At 45.2% G+C, this 20380-nt stretch overlaps 1 protein-coding gene across 1 annotated transcript in view; it reads left to right on the forward strand.

Annotated features, from left to right (window-relative positions):
- NAPA (NSF attachment protein alpha) overlaps nucleotides 1-20380 on the forward strand; it is a 348255-nt gene that overhangs the window by 211847 nt on the left and 116028 nt on the right. The window contains exons 6-7 of the mRNA XM_085625252.1: nucleotides 3775-3830; nucleotides 5891-5975. Of these exons, the coding sequence (XP_085481378.1) occupies nucleotides 3775-3830; nucleotides 5891-5975 (141 nt within the window). The remainder of the gene's footprint in view (nucleotides 1-3774; nucleotides 3831-5890; nucleotides 5976-20380) is intronic.

Genomic DNA, 20380 nt, shown 5'->3' on the forward strand with positions numbered 1-20380 from the left:
CTCTGCCAGCAGGCTCTTTTCTGATGTTGGTCAGCCTCATCTGAATGTCTGACGTTGAAATCCCCGCCATCTGCTTCACTTAGTGCTTTGATACCGACACAGGCTATGGAGCAATCTCCGACACCTTTTTTTTAGAAAATATGGGGTGGTTTTGTTAAGATTTCCACCACGGTTTTCCTGGATTAAGAGCCTTCCTCTTCTAATTGTAGATAAAGGTGATTCACTTTGTTCTTTTTCAGTCTCTAGAGAGGTTCCATTGTTTGGCATTCAGAGGTTAAATGATTTCGACACTTCTGATGTAGTTACTCCTAATCAGCTCTGTGCAATTCTTTCTAAGGACTGAGGTAGGGTTGAGAAGGGTGGTTGAGGTCCTGGAATTGCCTCTACCATTTGCAAAGATTAGGACCCACATTTCCCCCCAAATTCTTGTTCGCTCAATGTTACTAACCCTTATTACGTTTAATGAGATATTACCACGCGCTCCCACCCATACCATTCTTAATAATAAACAATCAGCCTCCAGCAGAACACATTTATTCAAAACAATGCACACACAAGCAACATAGCTGATACACATTATATAGCTGGAGCTCACTGCAGCACTCCACTCCTCAAAAATAAGTCTCCTCGAAGACAATACATAACACACTAAATCAATGTCTAGCCAACACCCCCACAGCTGAACAGATGTAAAGGGATACTGTGGAGTCTAACAAGACACTGTAGTGTTAATTAACTCAATGCACATGCTTGAGCCAGACAGCACACATAAAAATCCCATTACTGGTACCTAATTAGTTAATGATTTATTCAGGCTACAAAAAGTCTAATACTAAAACCACTTGCAACCAAACATACTTACATAATGAAATTTAGATTACTCCTACACTACTGGTGATCAAATAGAATACATACTCCGATTTGTGTCAGAAATCTTGAAGCCAAGGCTTTAATATGCCCGACTGAGATACTGTGCGGCCACTAGTCTGTTAACAATAGTTTTTCTGTTTTATGATAAGGGAGCAATAGTACCAGTTCTAAGAGATGCCCCTTTGTCTCAAGCTGGCACAAATTATATTCAAAAAGTGTTTAGTTCAGTGCTCCTTATTTGCTTGAGTGATCCCTGTGTCCTATACCTGGACCTTAGACTGTTGAAAGGTCCAATGGTGTTTGAAAATGGTATCAAGTATACCTGATCTCTAGTTCACCCTGATTAAAAGAAAACATCCTGCATGTTTAAGGCACTGCAGATCTTTGTGGGGGACAATGTCTATCTCCATACTAATGTTTACTTATTTCAGGCTATTCATGAGGCCTGTCTGGGAGAAAGTGGGCTATTGGTGGCAAAAAATGGAAGGCAAGTAGTAGAACTAATTTTGAGGTAACAAGGTGTCTACAACCGGCCATTTCTTGGTGGCTAGGTGCTCAGTGTATGTCAAATTCCCTCTCTATTTGACAGTGCTCGATTGGTTCTGATAGTTGATGCATCCTTAAAGAGCAAGGGTGTCTACCTTCTGGGTTTCCCAATTCATTGCCGCTGGACAACACTGGAAAGGCAATTTTGCATAAGTGTTTTGGAGCTGTGATCCATCAGCTTAGAACTTCACGCCACACTGCCCCTAGTTCAGCACTCCACACGGAGAATCTCAATGGACTCCATAGTCTACATCAGAACGTCACAGGTGCTATTAATTGAAGCACCAATGGCATAGCATTGAGTACTTCAAAATAAAGTTTCCCTGTTTGGAACACACTTGCTTTGACGGGCCTGCAATCTGGCCGATAATAACCTCAATACGGTCACAAATATATGCCATGGTGCTCTCTTCAGGTACCCCTAAACAATTGTGATCTTTCTATTTCTTATCCATCAGTTCTGTGTGCAGCGAACAGGATCAAGAAATACTAGTTGTTTTGCCTGTGGGGATTGGCAGCCATTAATTGAAAAAAAATGTTTTTTTAAATGACATTTTATGGAATCTGTCTTTTTCCCCTTTTCAAAATGTAGAAGAGTTAAAGGTTGATGGTGTTAGCCAAACAGTGTAACAAAAATGGCTTGCTAACTAACTTTCATGCCCTTTCTGTTAACAAGGCATTTAAGTTCTTAGTCCATCCGTCACTTGTTATGAAGGACTAACTACAAACGTGTTTCATTTTATTTAGAACTAGACTCTTGAGCATACACATCTTGGGAATCCAGGCATGTCGGAAAACTTTACAGACATGTTCAGCCAAATAGAGTAACCTCCACTATAGTAATGTATGCTGTCATGCCGGAGCAATTAAGCAATTTGTGTTAGAAGGGAATGTATCCACACTTGTTTAAGCCCCATTTGTTGTTGCCAAATCTGATACTTGTAGGGCCCTTTGGCCTCAAATTTCTGTAATCAAAAGCATGTCGCAGCCATATTAAGGTACAGAAGAAAGCCAAGTTTGAAATCTGTGTTCACTCGGTGCAGAGCAGCACCAGCCTTGTAACTCAACATGTATCCTCATAGGCTCACTATTAATTGTTTTGAATTTATCCACAAGTTTGAAATTGTTTGGTTATGAAAAATGACTTTGGTTGACCATGTCTGTAAGGTACATGTGCGAAATCCACACTTATTCTAAGAACCTGATCTTAACTTTTTCAAAGTCGTACATTTAAGAAGCATTCTTAATATAATTCTGAAAGTTCTGATGGACATAATTCAAAAGATTACCATAGACTCTTTTCAGATCCATCTTCTCTGGTGCTGAAATGTATCTTTTTGATGGGCTTGGGGGGAAAAAAACCTCATTGTGCTTTTTTAGAAAATGTAATTAATTGCTCACTGGATTGCACATATCCGTCAGAGTAAGTGCTCACAGTCTGCACTTCACACAACTTGTATTATGGGTATGGCATCAGTGTTGGCCGAAATGCCTCTCCTGTACATATGCAAGCAGCAGCATGGTTGAAATGCCAAAGTTCCATGAAGCACTACTCCAGTAGTCATTTAGGCCATAGCAGAGTCTAGAGTGAGTATGTAGGGTCACAGTAATATGTTTCAATTAGCTGCATCTTATCCTGCCCTTCTGTGATTTTCGTAATTGAATCTGGTATTAATTCAGTACGTGTGAATGCTTAAAATCTTTTTAGCCGTAACTACAGTTTTCTAGTATTGGTGTCTTAAATCGAACCACAGCTGATACTTGGCCCCTGTTTACTTGCCTTCTCTACTTCAGCAATGAAAATCTTAGGATTGATGGTATCAAGGCGGGAAGAAAGCATTTGAAATGTAACGCTCTCCAACTTATTGCCTGCGTATCCATGCAGTATATAGGCTATAAGCCTATTATATCAAGTGCATGTGTTTTAATAATGCTGTGTAAAAGTTTTCACCAGGGTTTCCTTGCCTGAAAATAGGCAATACATTTAAGGCGTATCAGTAAATAAAGGATGCCAGCACTGTACTTGTGGGTGAGTTGCACTTTATTTCTTTAAGGGTTGCTCGTGTGGCAGCTTGCCAATCTGTTATTAAAGAAGAACTCGCCAGATGTGCATTAAAGTGTATTTCCTGATTTTCAATTATTACATTTAAAATAGCTGTAATGGGCTACTAATCAGGCTTGCTAATTCATTAGCATTTACTTTCTGGAGGCAGTCTAATGGCCTGTATGTCATAGGAGTAATTAATCCGCTTAAACACTTTTTTCAATCATTGTTCAACTCTTTAAACACCTTTTGGCATGAACTCGTGGACCAGTTTCTCAGTATTCTCATTTAGTCTTTCTGTTCATCTCGTCTAGGCAATTGCTCATTATGAACAGGCAGCCGACTACTACAAGGGAGAAGAATCCAACAGGTAATAAATGCTTTGTTTTCCATTTGTCCTATTTGAGCACACCGCACCAAAACAGAGTACTGAAACATACAGTGCCACTTAACATTCATCTCTCACTTTGTTTCCATCCTAATACGCATAGCTAGAAAAGAAGTGCATGAATAATTAACGGGTCTAGAAAAAAACATTAGCCTCTTCACTTCAGAGACTGAAACACTAGGTTTATGGATTTCTGTCTATTCTTAGAATTGCCAGCCTGCTTTAAAGAGTGCATAGTTGTCTTCAGCTTTTTTTGATTATTTTATTTTGCCTTTTACCTGCTTTAAAATAATGTATTTTCTTTTCTGTGAAATGTGATGGAAATATCATCCCCACTCACATCTTCATTCCGCCAGCTTCTGTATTCCAGTATGTTAAAACCACCTGGGGAAGTAATGATACCGTATTACCTTTTTGTTGTTGTTTTTTATTGCACCATGATATCTCCTTTTCTGAGCTCCCAACGTCATAATAAGGGATAACTGGGTGATACTGCATGTTTCCTCTTGTCCAATCGCCAAACAAAAGGGCCAAAAAGGAAACTGAACACCGTGGGCAGTCATAGACATGCCAGTTTAAATCACCAACTATAATCAGAAAATATGAAAAGAAGAGCAACCATTCAGATAGGGAGGGTGCCTCTCAGTAATGTTTACTTAGGAACCCTGTAAGGACTTTGAATTAAATCTTCAGATTCATTAGCTCCAATAGTCCTTAGCATTTCTCTCTGCTGACAGGTGACTAGTCTTGATCTAAAGTGAGTCTGCCCAAAACTAAAATACAGTTCTTGATCTGCAGATGCTTTAGGTCTTATTTTACCTTGACAGAACACCACAGGTTTTTTACTAAATGTTTCCACCATGTAATTTTTTTCCCTCCAATGACGCATGTAGTGGAATTCTTTTTTATGGTTTTCCATTTGAGGACAAGACTATAATAGTTTCTTTAAAATTTTAGCCGGCTAAATAATAATCCCTGCCTGTACTCCTATTGGTGATGCATAAACCACAGCTGATAGTCGATAGCAGCTGACCTACAGATCCTGCGTTTCAAGTTTAAACTTTTCTTAATTGGGTGAGTTCTTGCACTTAAATTCAACCAGTGAGCATGTAAAACAAAGACCTATCCATAGTGAAGGAAGGACTGGTCTCACCTAGGCCCTTGACTTCAAAGGACAGAAGCGTTTGCCCTTCGTTTATGAGCGTTAGATTCCTGGTGCCATTTCCAGACAACTAGTAATGGTCTGATTAAAATACTGAGTCTCATTCCCATTTGGGGTCCTCTATCACCTATTTAGTATGCATATTCAACACACTTAATAATCAGAATAACCTGTTTTAATATGTTTTACTTATGTAATTTTTAAGCTATATAAATAACCATATTTACTGAGAAAAGTGAAATGTTTAGTTGTTGTTCTTGCTTGTAAATGTAGTGATGTAAAAAAACTGTCACTATAAATTTGCACAATATGTATGATACTGCAATCTGATATACAGGGTGCTCCTTTTGACTGAAAAGTAGACAGAAACACAGGTGGAAGCTTGAGTCCATTGTGGCAGTGATGTTTAAATTGCCACTAAAATAAGATCTGATAAGTGCACAAGTTCCATATTCCGTTGCGTGTATGGACTGCACCTTTGAATGATTTACTTCGGAGAGGTTTGTGTTAAGATAGGCGATTGCTGTCAAACAAAATAGTTGACAATTACAGAACTGCTTAGAGTCTAATTCATGGAGATAGAAGGTTGGTTAGTAATGTTCAAAATGATCAGCCAGAAATGAGGTAGAGACTGCCATATGCTCAAGTGGTGTGTGGTGGACGAGCAAGAGAGGTTCCTTTGTTCATGTTATGCTGAAGAGGTAGTTAGCAATCATGACCCAGCCTGGAAGGTAGCATGTTTCTGATAGCTGCGAGGAGGATCAAAGAGTGCTGCACTGTATGTTTAACAGTCTGAGTACTCCTGCTTGGCTCTACCTTTTTGTTTGCATTATGCATCAGCAGCCGAAAGATGATGTATTTTTGTTTTGTGAATTTGCAGCTCTGCCAACAAGTGTTTATTGAAAGTGGCCACCTACGCAGCTCAGCTGGAGCAGTACCAAAAAGCCATTGAAATATATGAGCAGGTTTGTGTTTTTTGTAAGTTTGATTGGGGTAAGTAGGAAACGATAACATGCAAGAGAAATTGGTGGGAGTGACCTATACTCATGTGAACTCTATGGAATGGTGTTCTTTTTTGATCCACTCTTTACTTTTTGCTTTTCGAACTAGAATAGGCACTATGAAAATATTCTCCAGTGTGGCCACCTCTCGAAACTTTTGAGGTGTTCTGTACAGTTGAGTGGGTTTACCATTAGATCTTCACCAATGACAATCCTAAATAGACTCAAGAGTTCTTCTACAACTCTTTTCTCTGCAAAAGTGACCATGGCACCAAAGACATTTTCATTGGCTGCTTGTACACTATAGGATGAAACCCAATTTTCACCTAGATCCATAAATTCACTTGTAGCAAGGTCAGTACTGACCCAGTAGCAAGTCTGTCTCAACCCTCTTGGTTAGCTCAGGTCTTTATTAGAACCTTGCATTAACCCTTTAGCTGCCCCACTGACTTATATACATGATGAAAGGGTGCCCACAGGATGTCCTTGTGACTTATGTATACATCACTAGGCAGTCATGGGCCTCTCTGCCTCAGTTGCTCTTTTTAATTGTTTTTTCTTATTTATTTTTTTGTCCCTCTGATGGGAGACAAACTCCTCCTTGGCCTGGAGTTGGAGGGAAAGAGTTTGCCAATGATCGATTGCAGTGAAATTGGTTTTGCCCTTTTAATACGCCTAGGTGTTTTGCTTTGATCACCCAATTTTAGACATTTACTGTGGGTGAGTTTAACTACTTGAGTCACTCCTGCTGTATTTGCATAATAATTGGACTGGGCGTTACCGCCCGTGTCTGCTTTTTTAGATAAGCTCACTGCGGTGCAGATAGGGTAAGGAGCGCTGGGCTAGTTGCATGTGAACTCGAGTATCGGTTATGCCTGTGAGACCACTGCCGTGCCCAGTCCAGTAACTGGTCACAGGTAGCTGTGTGCAGAGGGGACTCTGCAAGGTTAGTGTTGACCTAGTATAGGCCTTATAATATTATTAAGCACTCGTAGGTACGGTCAGTAGGGTTTACTGGGTTATTTGCAGCATCACTGTATTATACACATCAGGGAAGTTTGTCTTCAAGTGCAGGTTTGCTTTCCTTAGGCCTACAAAGTCAAGTGAGGTATCCAACTGGTGTGAAACATGGATGCGTTGTTTGAATATGCAAGCCCCAAGAACCTACATGTACACCTTATTGGTCGTCCAGATTTGTCATATTTCTCTGGCTCAGCTCCAGATCAGATTCTGGGCCTTTTGTCAGCCCACTGGTCCAAGTTAATTACTTTACTTCCCAGCAGAGGCAACAAAGGCCTCCCCACACAAAAGGAGCAATTAACAGTGCTTCACTCGACTTATTAGGAGGAAGGGGCAGGGAGTAAAATCTGCATCTGGTAATTAGCAGTTACACTGTACCAGGGATGGGACAACCCAGGCCCACTGAACAAAGGAGAAAGCCCAGACATCTAGATACAACACAGGAGGTAGCTCCCCTTTAAAGTTTTGGTGGGAAAGTCCCTGGCAGTAATGTCAGCTAGTGGTGGAGCTGAGGCCCCAGAGGAGATGTGTACAGAAACCACTTGACCGCGCCAAATTGGATTATCCCAGCATGCTGTGTAGGAGGCTGGGGACTGGGATTGATGGCTGATATAGTACCCCAGAATTGGCCCTGGATGCCTGGCATCTAGGACTTTCCACCCCCACTTAAAAGCTCTTGCACCAGGGAAAGAGAGAGTTGGACACCGTCATTGGATGGCGGCAACACCCTGGACAGCAGGAATGACAAGCCCTCTGCTGCCCTAATGAACTAAGGAATCTGTCTGCTGCTGACCCCAGGACCAGTGTCTCTCTCCTGGATCAGTGAGATTGGTTACTTACATCCCCCAATGACCAGATGGCAGAAGACCTGAACTTCTGTGCCCCAGCAGAAGGCGAGGAGAACTAGAGACCAAGCAAAGGAGAAAAACTGGTCCTATGAGCCAGTGAAACCAGCTCCCAGCAAAGTATGCCACTTCAGAGGCCAGGAGGACTGCTGCAAAGTCTCCAGGTGGATAGGGCACGCCACCAGAAGAAAAATAAGCCAAGAAAATACGAATCAGTCCAACAGGGCCAGAGTTATGCCCTTTGGAAGTTTTGTCTATTTCAGCATGCCCAAAATGAAGAAACTGGCACCGGGGGTACTGCCGCTGTTTTCCTTTGATACCCCGAGGTGGGCCATTGCCCATGGGTTGGCGCAAGAATCATTATTTATGAACCGAAAGAGAGCGTGCATGAGGCCCCCTGCCGATCATCCGGGGTGGTGTACGTACAAGTGGGGTTGGGACCTCATCCCTGGGCCACTGAAACAACAGAAGAAAGGGGAAGTGTCATTGCACCTCCCAATCCCCCACCCCGTCACAATGGACTAGCACCAGCTTCCCGTACCTGTGTCTGGGGTAGTAGGGCAGCCACAACCGCACAAGCACCCTTGCCCGCACAGAGCAGGCAGAGAGAACACAGCTACTGGGTCCCGCACTGGCAACAAGGAGTGTCGGCCGGGCAGGAAGCCGGCTAGGGCAACTGGAAGTGAGTTCTCTGGACAGTCCCCAGCATAAGGAGTGCCTGGATGTTGGGGACATGCATCCGGGATGAGCAGAAACAAAAGCAAACGGGCACGTGGCCTAGGCCTCGTTCAAGTAAATAAATCATCTAGGTTTGCAGGGACATGAAATCCATTATACCCAGGTTTTACATCCGTCTTAAACACTCCTAAGGCTAGCACTGTTTGTTCTATAGCCTGGGAATGCAGGGACCTCTGGTGGTTGGTCCTTTGGCTGAATGTTTTGTGGCCTAAAGTAGTTTAAGAAAAAGAAATACATTTTATGTTGGTTTAAGATTGCTTTTTTAAAGCTGTATAGTGCATGGATTTTCTTCCGAAACATTGCAATGCTTTATTAACAGTAATGATTGCATGAAAAACATGGTTGCTGATTTCAGTGAGAGATGGTTTGTTAGTATGTGATTCTTGGTCTTCTAATGTCGCTACCCTGACACAGCTAATAGGCCTGCCTTATTTAACGTGACACCCTCCGTATGGTAAGGTACTACCTGCTATAGTTTGAAGGCACTGTGATTTATGGGTGTCATGACCCATTATAGATCAAATGTGAAATCATAATTTCATCAGCTATTTCCACCAACCTTATGGATTTGTTTGTAAATTGCTGTGTAGTAGTAGTAGTAGTAGTAGATGTGTGTCTGTGTGTTTGTTTCTGTGTGTGTGTAATAAATTTACTTTTTCAAAGGAAAAGCACAGACTGATCAATCATTTGAGTGTCATTGTTGCGTGCCAGCAAATGGTGTTTGCTAACCTACATAACCTCCCATGAGTAGGCCTTACTCTGCTCTGCTTCACTACCCTGAGAGGGTCGAGGACCACAATGGAGTGCTTGGTTTCCTTGAGTAGATAATTGTGGACCTATTTGCTTGTGCAGGCTTTACATCCTGCAAAACTAATAGCCTGGTTACCTCACACCTATCCTTTCTTGGCACCGGCGGACTCCCTGTATTGGGCCCTAGGTGTAGATGCTTGCTGGTGTTAAATGGAAAGTGGTACGTGACTAAAAAGATCAGGTAGGGTACAGGACTAAAGACTTTTTATTCTGCGTGTCAACTTGTCTGATTAAAAGTATGGGTGCCACTGGCTCAGGCAATGATCTCTGCGAAAAACAATATATAGACATGACAACGTGCCCAGTTAAAACCCGCCTCACAAAACCTCGTAGTAATGTGAGATGCCAGAGAATCAGCACGAAGATAAGTGCCCACTGCATAAATCTTAGACACGGCAGACGATTTACGCTGGACCATTAATAGTGTTCCTTATCTTGTCAATACATTTTTCTCCAATGATTCCAGCTCGCCACCTCTTTGAGGCAATCTGATCTGCTCGCAGGTGCGATGCCCTCTGTATTATAACTACGAATCTGCACTCCGCGCTTATAAACACCCTGGTCTCCACTTTCCTCTAGAGATCATTGGAATGAGCAGTCCTTTGTTAGGAATCTGCTTTCATCCTCCTATTGTGAGGAACACGATCACACTACCAGATGACACATACTCCAGCAACCTTACGGAGTTGCCTGTACCAAACATGGCTCTCCATAACGTAACCCACTGAGACCCCTGTTTCTTGGCAACCACGCACGCTTATGACGTGCCGATGATGCACCGGTATGTGACCCACACTCAGGAGAGAGCAAAAGTGGCAGCCCGCTGCAGACCCTCGTTACTGAGGTTTTGGAGTCTGAGTAGGTCGTTGCAGGAGTTCTGCATGAACAATGTAAGTAAATACTGCCTCAGTAATCTCACCCGTGATAGTTGAGGATGTCCTCCTCCACGGTTACCTAATGTGGAGTGCCCCATTCTATTTGAACCTTTCTCTACCTTCGCGCGCTGCTCCTAACACCATTGAAGAAAAGCACACAGAACCCGGACTGGGTAAGCAGTGCGATCGATGGTCTCACTTAGCAACTAACATATTTTTACTTTTGCAATGTCTCACACTGCTTTTCCAGTTGGCTGGTTCACTCATGATTGTGATATACTCTGCACAGTGATCAGCATGCCCCATGTGCATGCTTTCCAGATTATAACAGTTTGTCTTAAGGCTATTTACTGATCATTGTTTTTCATGCCTTTTGCTGTGTATTCTTTCTTGTCCTAACAAGTCGTACTCGTCAGGCGCCAAATCGGATAAGCCTATCCAGGGTTTTACTGTAAATAAAAATCAGTAGCTCTAATTGTTTGCCTGGACCACGGTGATGACACTTCTGGGTCCTGGCACTGTGTAGATGCTTTGATTAATTAGCTTTCCACATTGATCCTGATTAATTGCCGCAGATCATTAATTTGACTAAGATAAGGCAAGAAACATGTCGACCTCACATTAAATCAGCCACCAGAGATCATTGCCTCTGCCTCTGGCACCCATACTTTTAATCAGCACGGGTACTTCTCTTTCTACAGGAACTGCATACCTATAAGACTTGGTATTGGTTTGGAACATGTATGCTGGACCTTGCTGCGCTCTTGGTCCCTTCTCCTCCTTGTTGTATTTATATATTTTTTAAACCACGTTTTTGTCCCCAAGTGGGGTCCTACCCCTGCTGCCTTATGTCTGTTTTTTTGTATTTTCTTTCTGAAAGAGACTATTAGTTATACATTCCTTCCCATAGAATTACCCCCAGGTGTCCGTCTGGATCTGGAGAATTTTTCTTCGGCAGTACCCCTCCGTGTCGGTAGGTGGCATCAGTCGACTCAGTGTTCTCCGTCGATCTTGTGATAGCCGGAATGACGTTGCGGTATCTACTTGGACGTCGCCCCAGCTCGCTAACGTCAGTTCTTCCTTTTTCCGCACCAGCCAGCGCAGATCCAGAGACAGCGGTACTCTTAGTCACTTTTTGACTAACACTTTTTTGACTTTTGGTGATATATTTTTCGAGTCGTTCGACTTCTGGTGCACGTAGGAATGTCCTATCGTCGGACTGGCTTCAAACCTTGTGACTCCTGTCACAAGTTGATATCGGTCACAGACTTGAACCTTGAGTGCCTCTGGTGCCTTGAGCGGGACCACGACCTGAAGTTGTGCTCAGACTGTCGGGCAATGAACCCGAAGTCTTTACAGGAGTAGTCCCAATAGCTTTTGGAGGCCCGGCAGTCAGCTCCGTGCCGCTCGAAGTCCCAGTCGAGAGGGAGGTCGCGAGACTCGTCGCGGGGGACCCACCATCACTCCTCATCAAAGTCTTTTTGTCTTTGGGTAAGTCGAGGCACAAGAAGAAGGCAAAGAAGCACAGTCGCTCTTCACCTTTTCCCTGGCCGACACGATGCGGGACGCGGAAGGTAGTCGTTTTTCAGCTCCGCCCACGGAGCTTGCTGGGATGGCTCCGACCTTCCCTCCTTTCATGGGAGCCGAAAAGTCCCCAGCCCAGCTTCGTGCATTTTAGAAAGCTCCCCAGTCCATCTTTGGGCAGCTCGACTCCGCCGACGTGCCTTCAGGCCCCGCAGACTCTGCTGGGGGCTCTAGGCCTTCGATGCCGGCGGCTCCGGCCACGGCGCCGCAGGGCTGCTAGGCATCCAGGCCTGGATTTGGATCGATGCCTGTCGACCTCACGACGCCTCCTTCGTCACCGATACCTTTGACGACGCCTCAGCCACTATCGATGCCGCTTGTGTCCCGGGCCGGCAACGACCGCAGCCTTCCCCTCTACTTGGACACGGAACCGGACCAGCGTCGACTGACGGCGGTACCGGCACCGACCAGTACTTTTGTACCACTGTTCTACACAGGTGTTACCTATAGCCCTGAGTGGCAGCCAGAGGAGTGTGAGGAAGAATCGAAGAGGTCCGTTGACCCTTTGGCAGACCAACTTGAAGAACCAGACTGGAGAGAAGAGTTGGGTGAGGCTAGTGGTCTCAATACCTCCCCAGACCTTGGCATGCTTTCTCCTCCTACCGTGGCTATGGAGGAGTGAGCCTCCTACGCTGTGGTGTTGCGTAGGGTGGCTGAGGCCTTGGGCCTTGAGCTACCTATGGTGGCAGTCAGGAATAATCTCCTGACTGAGCTGCTTCAGCCGGCAGCGGCCTCTTCAGAGCCCCTGCTGCCTTTCAATGAGGCCCTCACAGACATCCTTCTGGGTACTTAGTCCAGGCCCAGCACAGGGGCTCCTGTGGATCGAATGATTGCCCGACGCCTCCGCCCGGCCCAGGGCAACGTTATTTTCCTCTCCCAACACCCTACCACCGAGAGCTTGGTGGCCCAAGCCTCAACATCCAAAGACGCGTTCCCTTCTGCTCCCCCAGGTAGGGAATCCAAGAAGCTGGACCATCTTGGGAAGATGTTTTTCTTCCGCCAGCTTAGAACTGCAGTCGGTGAACACCGCATGTCTCTTGGACCGTTACACCCACTCTGTGTGGGACACGGTTGCGCAAGTGCTGCCATAGTGCCCGGAGGAGGCCTGGACCACACACTCCCTTGCGGTCACGGAGGGAAAAGACGGAGTAAAGCTCGCCATTCGATGTGGGCTGAACACAGCCGACTCGCTGTGTAGAACAATTTCTACGTCAGTAGCCTTAAGGCGCTACGACTGGATGAGATCCACTGGCTTTTCTGGGGATGTCCATTCGACTCTTTTGGACATGCCGTTTGATGGCCGTTGCCTATTTGGCGACAAGGTGGACAGTGAGTTCGAGCGCTTTAAGGATTCTAGAGCTATGGCCAGATCCTTGGGCCTTACTGCCACCTCTTGTCCTATGCAGTCTGCCATTTGCCCCTTTCGTGGCTAAGGAAGGGGTGCCCCACCACGTTCCAACCAGGGCCACAGGCAGGCGCAAGCTACCCAGCCTCTGCGTAGATGGGGACGTGGGACCCAACGCTGTGGGTCTGAGGGCCGACCTTTAAGGGCCACAAGTTGCCAGTGGGCGTCAGGATCCGCCATCACCTCCCCCACTGGCACAACATCACATCGGACAGATGAGTTTTGCAGATAGTCCAAAGGAGCTACTCCCTCCCCTTCGAGACCACCCCAAGTTACGTCTCACTTGGCCAAGGGAGCTATTGAATGAGTCCCTGTCCCAGAAGTAGTTTGTGGTTGTTACTCCCACTACTTCCTGGTGCCCAAGAAGGCCTGTGTCCTATCTTGGATCTCAGGGATGTAAACCGCTTCCTCAGGAAGGAGAAGTTCAAAATGTCTCATTGGCTCAGGTCCTGTCTGCCCTTGACCCTGGAGACTGGATGGTAGCGTTGGACTTGCAGGAAGCTTACTTCCATATCCCGTCCTGACAGTCCACAGGCTTTACATACGGTTCATGGTAGGCCACAAGCATTTTCAGTTTAACGTTCTACCCTTTGGCCTTACCAGCGCCCCTTGGGTGTTCACGAAAGTGATGGCGGTGGTCACGGCTCATCTACGCAGATCAGAGGTTTCAGTCTTTCTCTATCTCGACGACTGGCTGTTGAAGGCGGGCTCACCCCAGGTTGTCGTCTCCCACCTCCAGACTACGGCGGATCTCCTGCACTTGCTGGGTTCACTATCAACATGCCGGAGTGGCACCTGATTCCCTCTCAGAAGCTCCTTTTTATTGGAGCAATTCTGGATACAGCACAGTTTCAGGTTTATCGTCCCGAGCAGCGAATCCGGGATATTCAGGCTATGATATCCAATTTTCAGCCTCTATCCCGGGTTTTAGTAAGATTGACCTTGAGGCTGCTGGGCATCATGGCCTCCTGTATCCTGTATTCTGCTGGTGGATCATGCCAGGGGGCATATGTGGGCTCTGCAGTGGGACCTGAAGTTCCAGTAGGTGTAGCATCAGAAGAATCGCTCCGATGTCGTCCAGATCTTGGAGGGCACTGCGCACAAATTGAAGTGGTGGCTAACAAACCAGGATTGGGTCAACGACACATTCCTCTCCCTTCCCCAACCAGTCTTCACAGTGATGACAGATGCGTCACTTCTGGGATGGGGTGGCCACATGGGAGAGGCGGAGATCAGAGGCCTCTGGTCTCCGGCGGAGTCTAGGATCCACATCAACCAGCTGGAGCTCCAGTTGATTCGTCTTGCACTGAAAGCATTCCTTCCTTCTGTCAAAGGAAGAGTAGTACAGGTGTTCACGGACAACACCACCGTCAATTGGTACTGCAACAAACCGGGCGGGGTGGGGTTGTGGACCATATGTCAAGAGGCTCTCAGCCTTTGGACGTGGCTGGAACATCAGGGCATGTCCCTGGTGGTTCAACACCTGGCAGGTTCTCTGAACGCCAGGGCGGACGAACTCAGCCGCCGGTGCATGATTGATCACGAATGGCGTCTTCACTCAGAGGTGGTGCAAGGTTTCTTTCAGCAGTGGGGAGAGCCTTGGTTAGATCTGTTCGTCATCGAAGAGAACGCGCAATGTCAGCAGTTCTGTGTGTTGGAATTTCCAAGGCGGCACTCACTCGGCAACGTTTTCCGTCGCGAGTGGAATTGCGGTCTTCTATACGCCTTTCCGCCTGTACCACTTCTGCCCAGAGTGCTGAAGATCAAGCGCGACTGGGCCCAAGTCATTCTTGTGGCTCCAGATTGGGCACGAAAAGTTGGGTATCCCGAGCTCTTGAACATTCCCATTGATCCTGCGATCAGACTGCCTCTTCGGTAGGATCTTCTGTCGCACCAACAGGGGACGGTCCTCCACCTGAACCTGTCCAGCCTCCACCTCCTTGCGTGGGGATTGAAGGGTGACAGTTGACAGCTTATGACCTTCCTCACGAAGTTTGTAATGTCATCTTGGCAGCCAGGCGTCCCTCCACTAAAACGGTATAAGCCTGTAGATGGAACAAATTTGTGGCATGGTGCACAGCTAAGGCTGTGGATCCCCTTTCTGCCCCTCTTTCAGAGGTTCGCCTCTTCATTCCTTCTTTGGCCAAGCAGGCCTCTGCGCTGGGCACCCTTAAAGGCTATCTTTCAGCCTTTCTTCGCCTTCCTGATCAGCCTTCTCTATTCAAGTCCCCTATTGTAAATAGATTTCTTAAGGGCATTACCTCTTTCCTCCTATTCCTTTCGTAATGCCCCAGTGGGACTTGAATCTGTTCTTAACTTACCTTATGTGTGCTCCTTTCGAGCCACTACATAATTGTCCTCTCAGACTCTTGACCTTAAAGACTGTTTTTCTGTTTGCCATCACCTCTGCTCGCAGGGTGAGTGAGCTTCAGGTGCCTTCTTCTAAACCTCCTTTCCTTGCTGTTCATGCGGACAAGGTTGTCTTTCGAACTAGACCTTCTTTTCTTCCCAAAGTGGTTACCTCTTTCCACATAGGACAGACTATCACTTTGCCCACCTTCTTATGGCCCAGCACCCTTCCAAGGAGGAGGAGAGACTCCACCATCTGGATCCAAAACGTGCATTATCCTTTATTTGGATTGCACAAAACAATTCTGGGTGGACGATCAACTCTTTGTTGGCTATGTGGGCGCCAAGAAAGGGCCGGGCTGTGGAAAAAGAGACCATCTCTCGATGGGTCATCCTTTGCATTACAATCTTCTACTCCTTGGCGAAAAAGGAGCCTCTGGTAGGACTGTGCGCCCATTCTACTAGGGCGATGGCAGCCACTACGGCTTTGGGATGTGGAGTCCCCCTCGGTGACATCTGCCAGGTAGCCACGTGGGCATCACTGCACACGTTCACTAAGCATTACTGCCTGGATAGTCTGGTCCGGAGAGACGGCTTCTCTGGCCGTTCAGTTCTTTAGGACTTTCTGGTGTGAACTTAGTTCGCAGATCCACCTCCAGAGTTGATATTGCTGGGGTATCTTTTCTTAGGTAAGGAATCTATAACTAATAGTCGCTTTCAGATGAACAAGTTACTTGCCTTTGGTTACGATTTAATTGTTAGAGATATATATTAGTTATAGATTCCTTACCGCCCCACCCATCCTCCCCGTTCTGCGAACTGACTTCTAGAGTAAGGCACTCCCTTTCAGGGCCCTAGGTTTTTGCACCAGTGGTCAGTGTCTTGCATGGCTCTGCGCTTCTGGCGTGGAATGTTGTGTAAAGAACTGAAGTCAGTACATGGGGGCAGCGTCTAAGTAGATTCACCAAAGTCATTCCAGTGATGATAACTAACACAGAGTCGACTGACGCCACCTATCGATTTGCAGGGGTACTGCTGAAGAAAAATTTTCCGGATCCAGTCTGACGCCTGGGGGTAATTCTAAGGTAAGGAATCTATGACTAATATATGTCTCTTACAGATATATCGTTACCGAAGTAAGTAACTTGTTCTTTAGGGCACCGCCTGAGTCCAGATTTCTAAGATGTCTGGTGCCACGTTGTTGATGTGCTGGCAGCCAATCAAATCGCTCCAAGACCTGCTGGCCCCAGGGAACCTATGCGGCGTGATATATGCGAAGTTTTTGACAATTAATTGCTCAAAAACTACTGAATGGATTTACACTGAATCACAAAATGCACTCTTTCTGGGCCAAGATGTAGCTTTCTGCCAAATTTGGTGTAAATTTGTTCTGCAGTTGAGCTGCAGCTGTGTTTAAAATTCCAACTGAGAAATTAATGGGGAAAATGTATTTTGGGACCCCCTTATTTCTCAGTCCAGCTTGACAGATTACCCCGGAACTTTCCATGTTAAAACAAGTCAAAAAGTAGCTCTTTTTCCAAATGTTTCTTGGAGGTTCGTCGAACAATGTCAAAGATATTAGCAGCACGATATATAAAAACATACATATACATGCCATTCAACAAACATCCCCAGTTGAAGTCCACTCGAAGAGCAGATGAATTCCACAGATTTTTTAATAAAAGGAAACCAGCATTTTCATTCAGATGCATCTCTTGCTTTACACGTTCATACGACTTCCCAGGCGGCAAAATGCTGTCTGTGCCCGTGTGAGGCTACAGGACCAGCTGGGTCACAAAGTGGCAACTTTCTAAAAGTTGCTTTACTTTGTGGAGCGGATTAAATAATAACCCACTGGTGCAGGGTCACCAATTCGTCCTCAGGTTCTTAATAAGTAAGGAGGAATCGACACTGGAGCGACGTACAAACCATAGGTCATTTGTTAGCATTCATGAATGGGGGCCTCGTCCGACAAGCACCATAGAGATACTCAAGGAGAGAGGACACTGAACGATGGTTACATGGGTTTTTATAGCAAAGATCACAAGCAAGGGACGCCCAGAGGTAAATAGAGCTTTGGGAAGAACACACAAATGAAATAATCAGTAAGAATCAACAGCCTTGGTGCCTTGTGTAACTGTTGTGTCCTGAAGCTGCACAACAAGATAAGCTATCTGTGTAAACTTTATCTGAGGCTTTACCATTGTTTAAAAAACCCTGTGCAGACGCCAGCTGTTCTTTTGTGCGGACTCTGCATGTATACACAGCCTACAATGCCCCAATCTAGATTCTTTACCAATGTTTATGCAGGTGTGGTGTCAAGGAGAGAGCCAGGCTGAAAGCAGGGCAGGGGTGAAAAATGGATGAGGCACAGCTTAATCAAAAAATGAGAGAATTAGATTTTACATTTCAACAGTCCTTACTTTTCAGCTATGCTGAATCAATATTAAAATGCACATGTATTAATTTATATATCAATCGTCATAAATTCATCAATTTCAAGTTGTACCATCATATCTCGATTCAGTTCATGAACATTGACTGGGGAAGGTTTAATACTATTGCAAGTATTTATACAAGTGGTGCATATCATAAGGGTACATGGAATGCAGCAGCAGCAAGTGAGAAAGATGGCTCCTATAATCACTATTCCCATTAATAATTTCCAACCCCATGTGGAAGTAAGTCCCTGTAACCATTCGAACCAGGACCATGTTCCTTGGTCTTGATGTATTTCTGCAGCTATTTTATGTAATTTGGAAATGGAGTCATAGACAGAAGGGGCGTGGTCGGGTATGAACATGCAACCGCTACTACCGATGATGCGACATGCTCCACCACGATCTGCGAGTACTACATCAAGCACCATTCTGTTTTGAAGAGTTACAATCCTTGTAATTTGGAGCTCTTCTCTAATATTTCCTAGAGCCATTGCTGTCTGACTAGTCACTGCTTCTACCACTTGGGTCAGGCGTCTAATCTTTCTACTATTTACGGCTGCATCAACAAAGAAAAAGAGTCCCAAATTAAAATCAACATATTGCTGTAATGCTGTATCAGTCTGATCTACTTCATCATTATTTATAGTTCTTTTAAAACAATTCAAGGAAATGTCATTACATAGTTTTTGGTCTTTATGATAAGATGCCGGTGCCAAAAATACAGGAGGCAGTAAAAAGGACACGTAGCAAATTCTGGACCATCCGATTGGTAGATGATGATAACCTTTGTTTCCACCAATGAAGTGTTATGGGAGGATAAAAAACTGCTATTGTTCGTTCCAGTAATGTTAAGTACTGTAGTACAGTCACTTTTTCCCACTGGGATACTGCCAATACTGCTCATACAAAGATCTGCTTGGGCTCTGGTCACAGCGATAACAGGAGGCCCATTACCCTTGGCTGTTCGAGTCTTGGGGGAAGACATATCTTGTGGAGGTATTTCCTTTGCGATACTCCTCCATTTCCCATACAGTTCCTTTGGCTTGGGGGAGGCCTTCATCAACAGGATAGCAGACTTTATTTAATTTTGCATTAAGTCCTCCTACATCAGCAAAAACAATTTGACTAATTTCAGAGGCCCACAACAATGCAAACCTGGCTCTACAGGAGCCATTATGTGAAAATGGCAAGGGAATGAAAGACGTTCCTCCCGTTTTCTGATTGGCTGGCATCATTCCATATACCCAGCAGTTGGTAGTGTTTGTAAGATATCTTTCAGATCATTTCTGCCTTCTGGCTGAAGAACAGTTGCTGGGATCCGCTTGCAATGCGCAGCATTTATCAAATGGCGTCTGTTGGTGACACAGACAGCAGTTCGGGTTGCAAGCAGGATCTGCTCCGGATTCTTCCAGCGAGGCTCCAAATTCTTAGAACGCTGAAAGATTTTCAGTAAGACGAATTCACCTGGTTGGAGACCATGAGCCGGACCCTCCTATTTGTCTGGTAGAGCTTCACGCACCTACTGATGATTCAGAGACATTTTTTCAGTCAAGTTTTTCAGATAATCACTCAAAACAGGATACTGTATTTCTTTAATTACATTTGACCTTGGGGGACCCTGTACATTCATAGGCCTACCAAAGACTATCTCATAAGGAGAAAGTCCAATCCTACTATGTGGGATGAAACGAACCGATAATAATGCTAGAGGCAAGGCATCTGGCCAATTAAGGCCCGTTGTTGCTTGTATCTTAGCTAGTTTCAACTTAAATGTGGCATTGTACAGTTCTACCAGACCCGCTGCCTGAGGATAATTAGCAGCATGAAACTTCTGTTTTACCCCTAAACCGTTCATTAGGTACTCTGTTATCTGTCCAGTGAAGTGGGGGCCGTTGTCACTCCATAGGACTCTACAAACCCCAAAACGGGGGAAGAACTCCTTTCACAGAATTTTGGCTGTTGTCACGGCTGTGTTGTCTTCGGTGGGATAAGCTTCTACCCACTTACTAAAGGAACAAACCACTACTAGTATATACATTAATTTGTTACAGTGCTCTAACTGGATGTAGTCCATTTTGAGTGCTTCAAAGGGAACCTGAGGTGGAGAAAATCCACCAGTAGGGGTTCATACTCCCTTCCCAGGATTGTGCTGTAGACATATCATGCAATCTTTAACCAAATGCTCAGCCGTTTTCTGAATGTGCTTATTATCCCAAACCTGTTCTAGTTGGAAGATGGTATTTTTGGCACTAACATGAGCAGGTCCATGAGCCATAGTCACAAAAGGTAATAAATAGGCATA

The sequence above is a fragment of the Triturus cristatus genome, chromosome 9 (genome assembly GCF_964204655.1).
Source record: "Triturus cristatus chromosome 9, aTriCri1.1, whole genome shotgun sequence".
Taxonomy (NCBI): domain Eukaryota; kingdom Metazoa; phylum Chordata; class Amphibia; order Caudata; family Salamandridae; genus Triturus; species Triturus cristatus.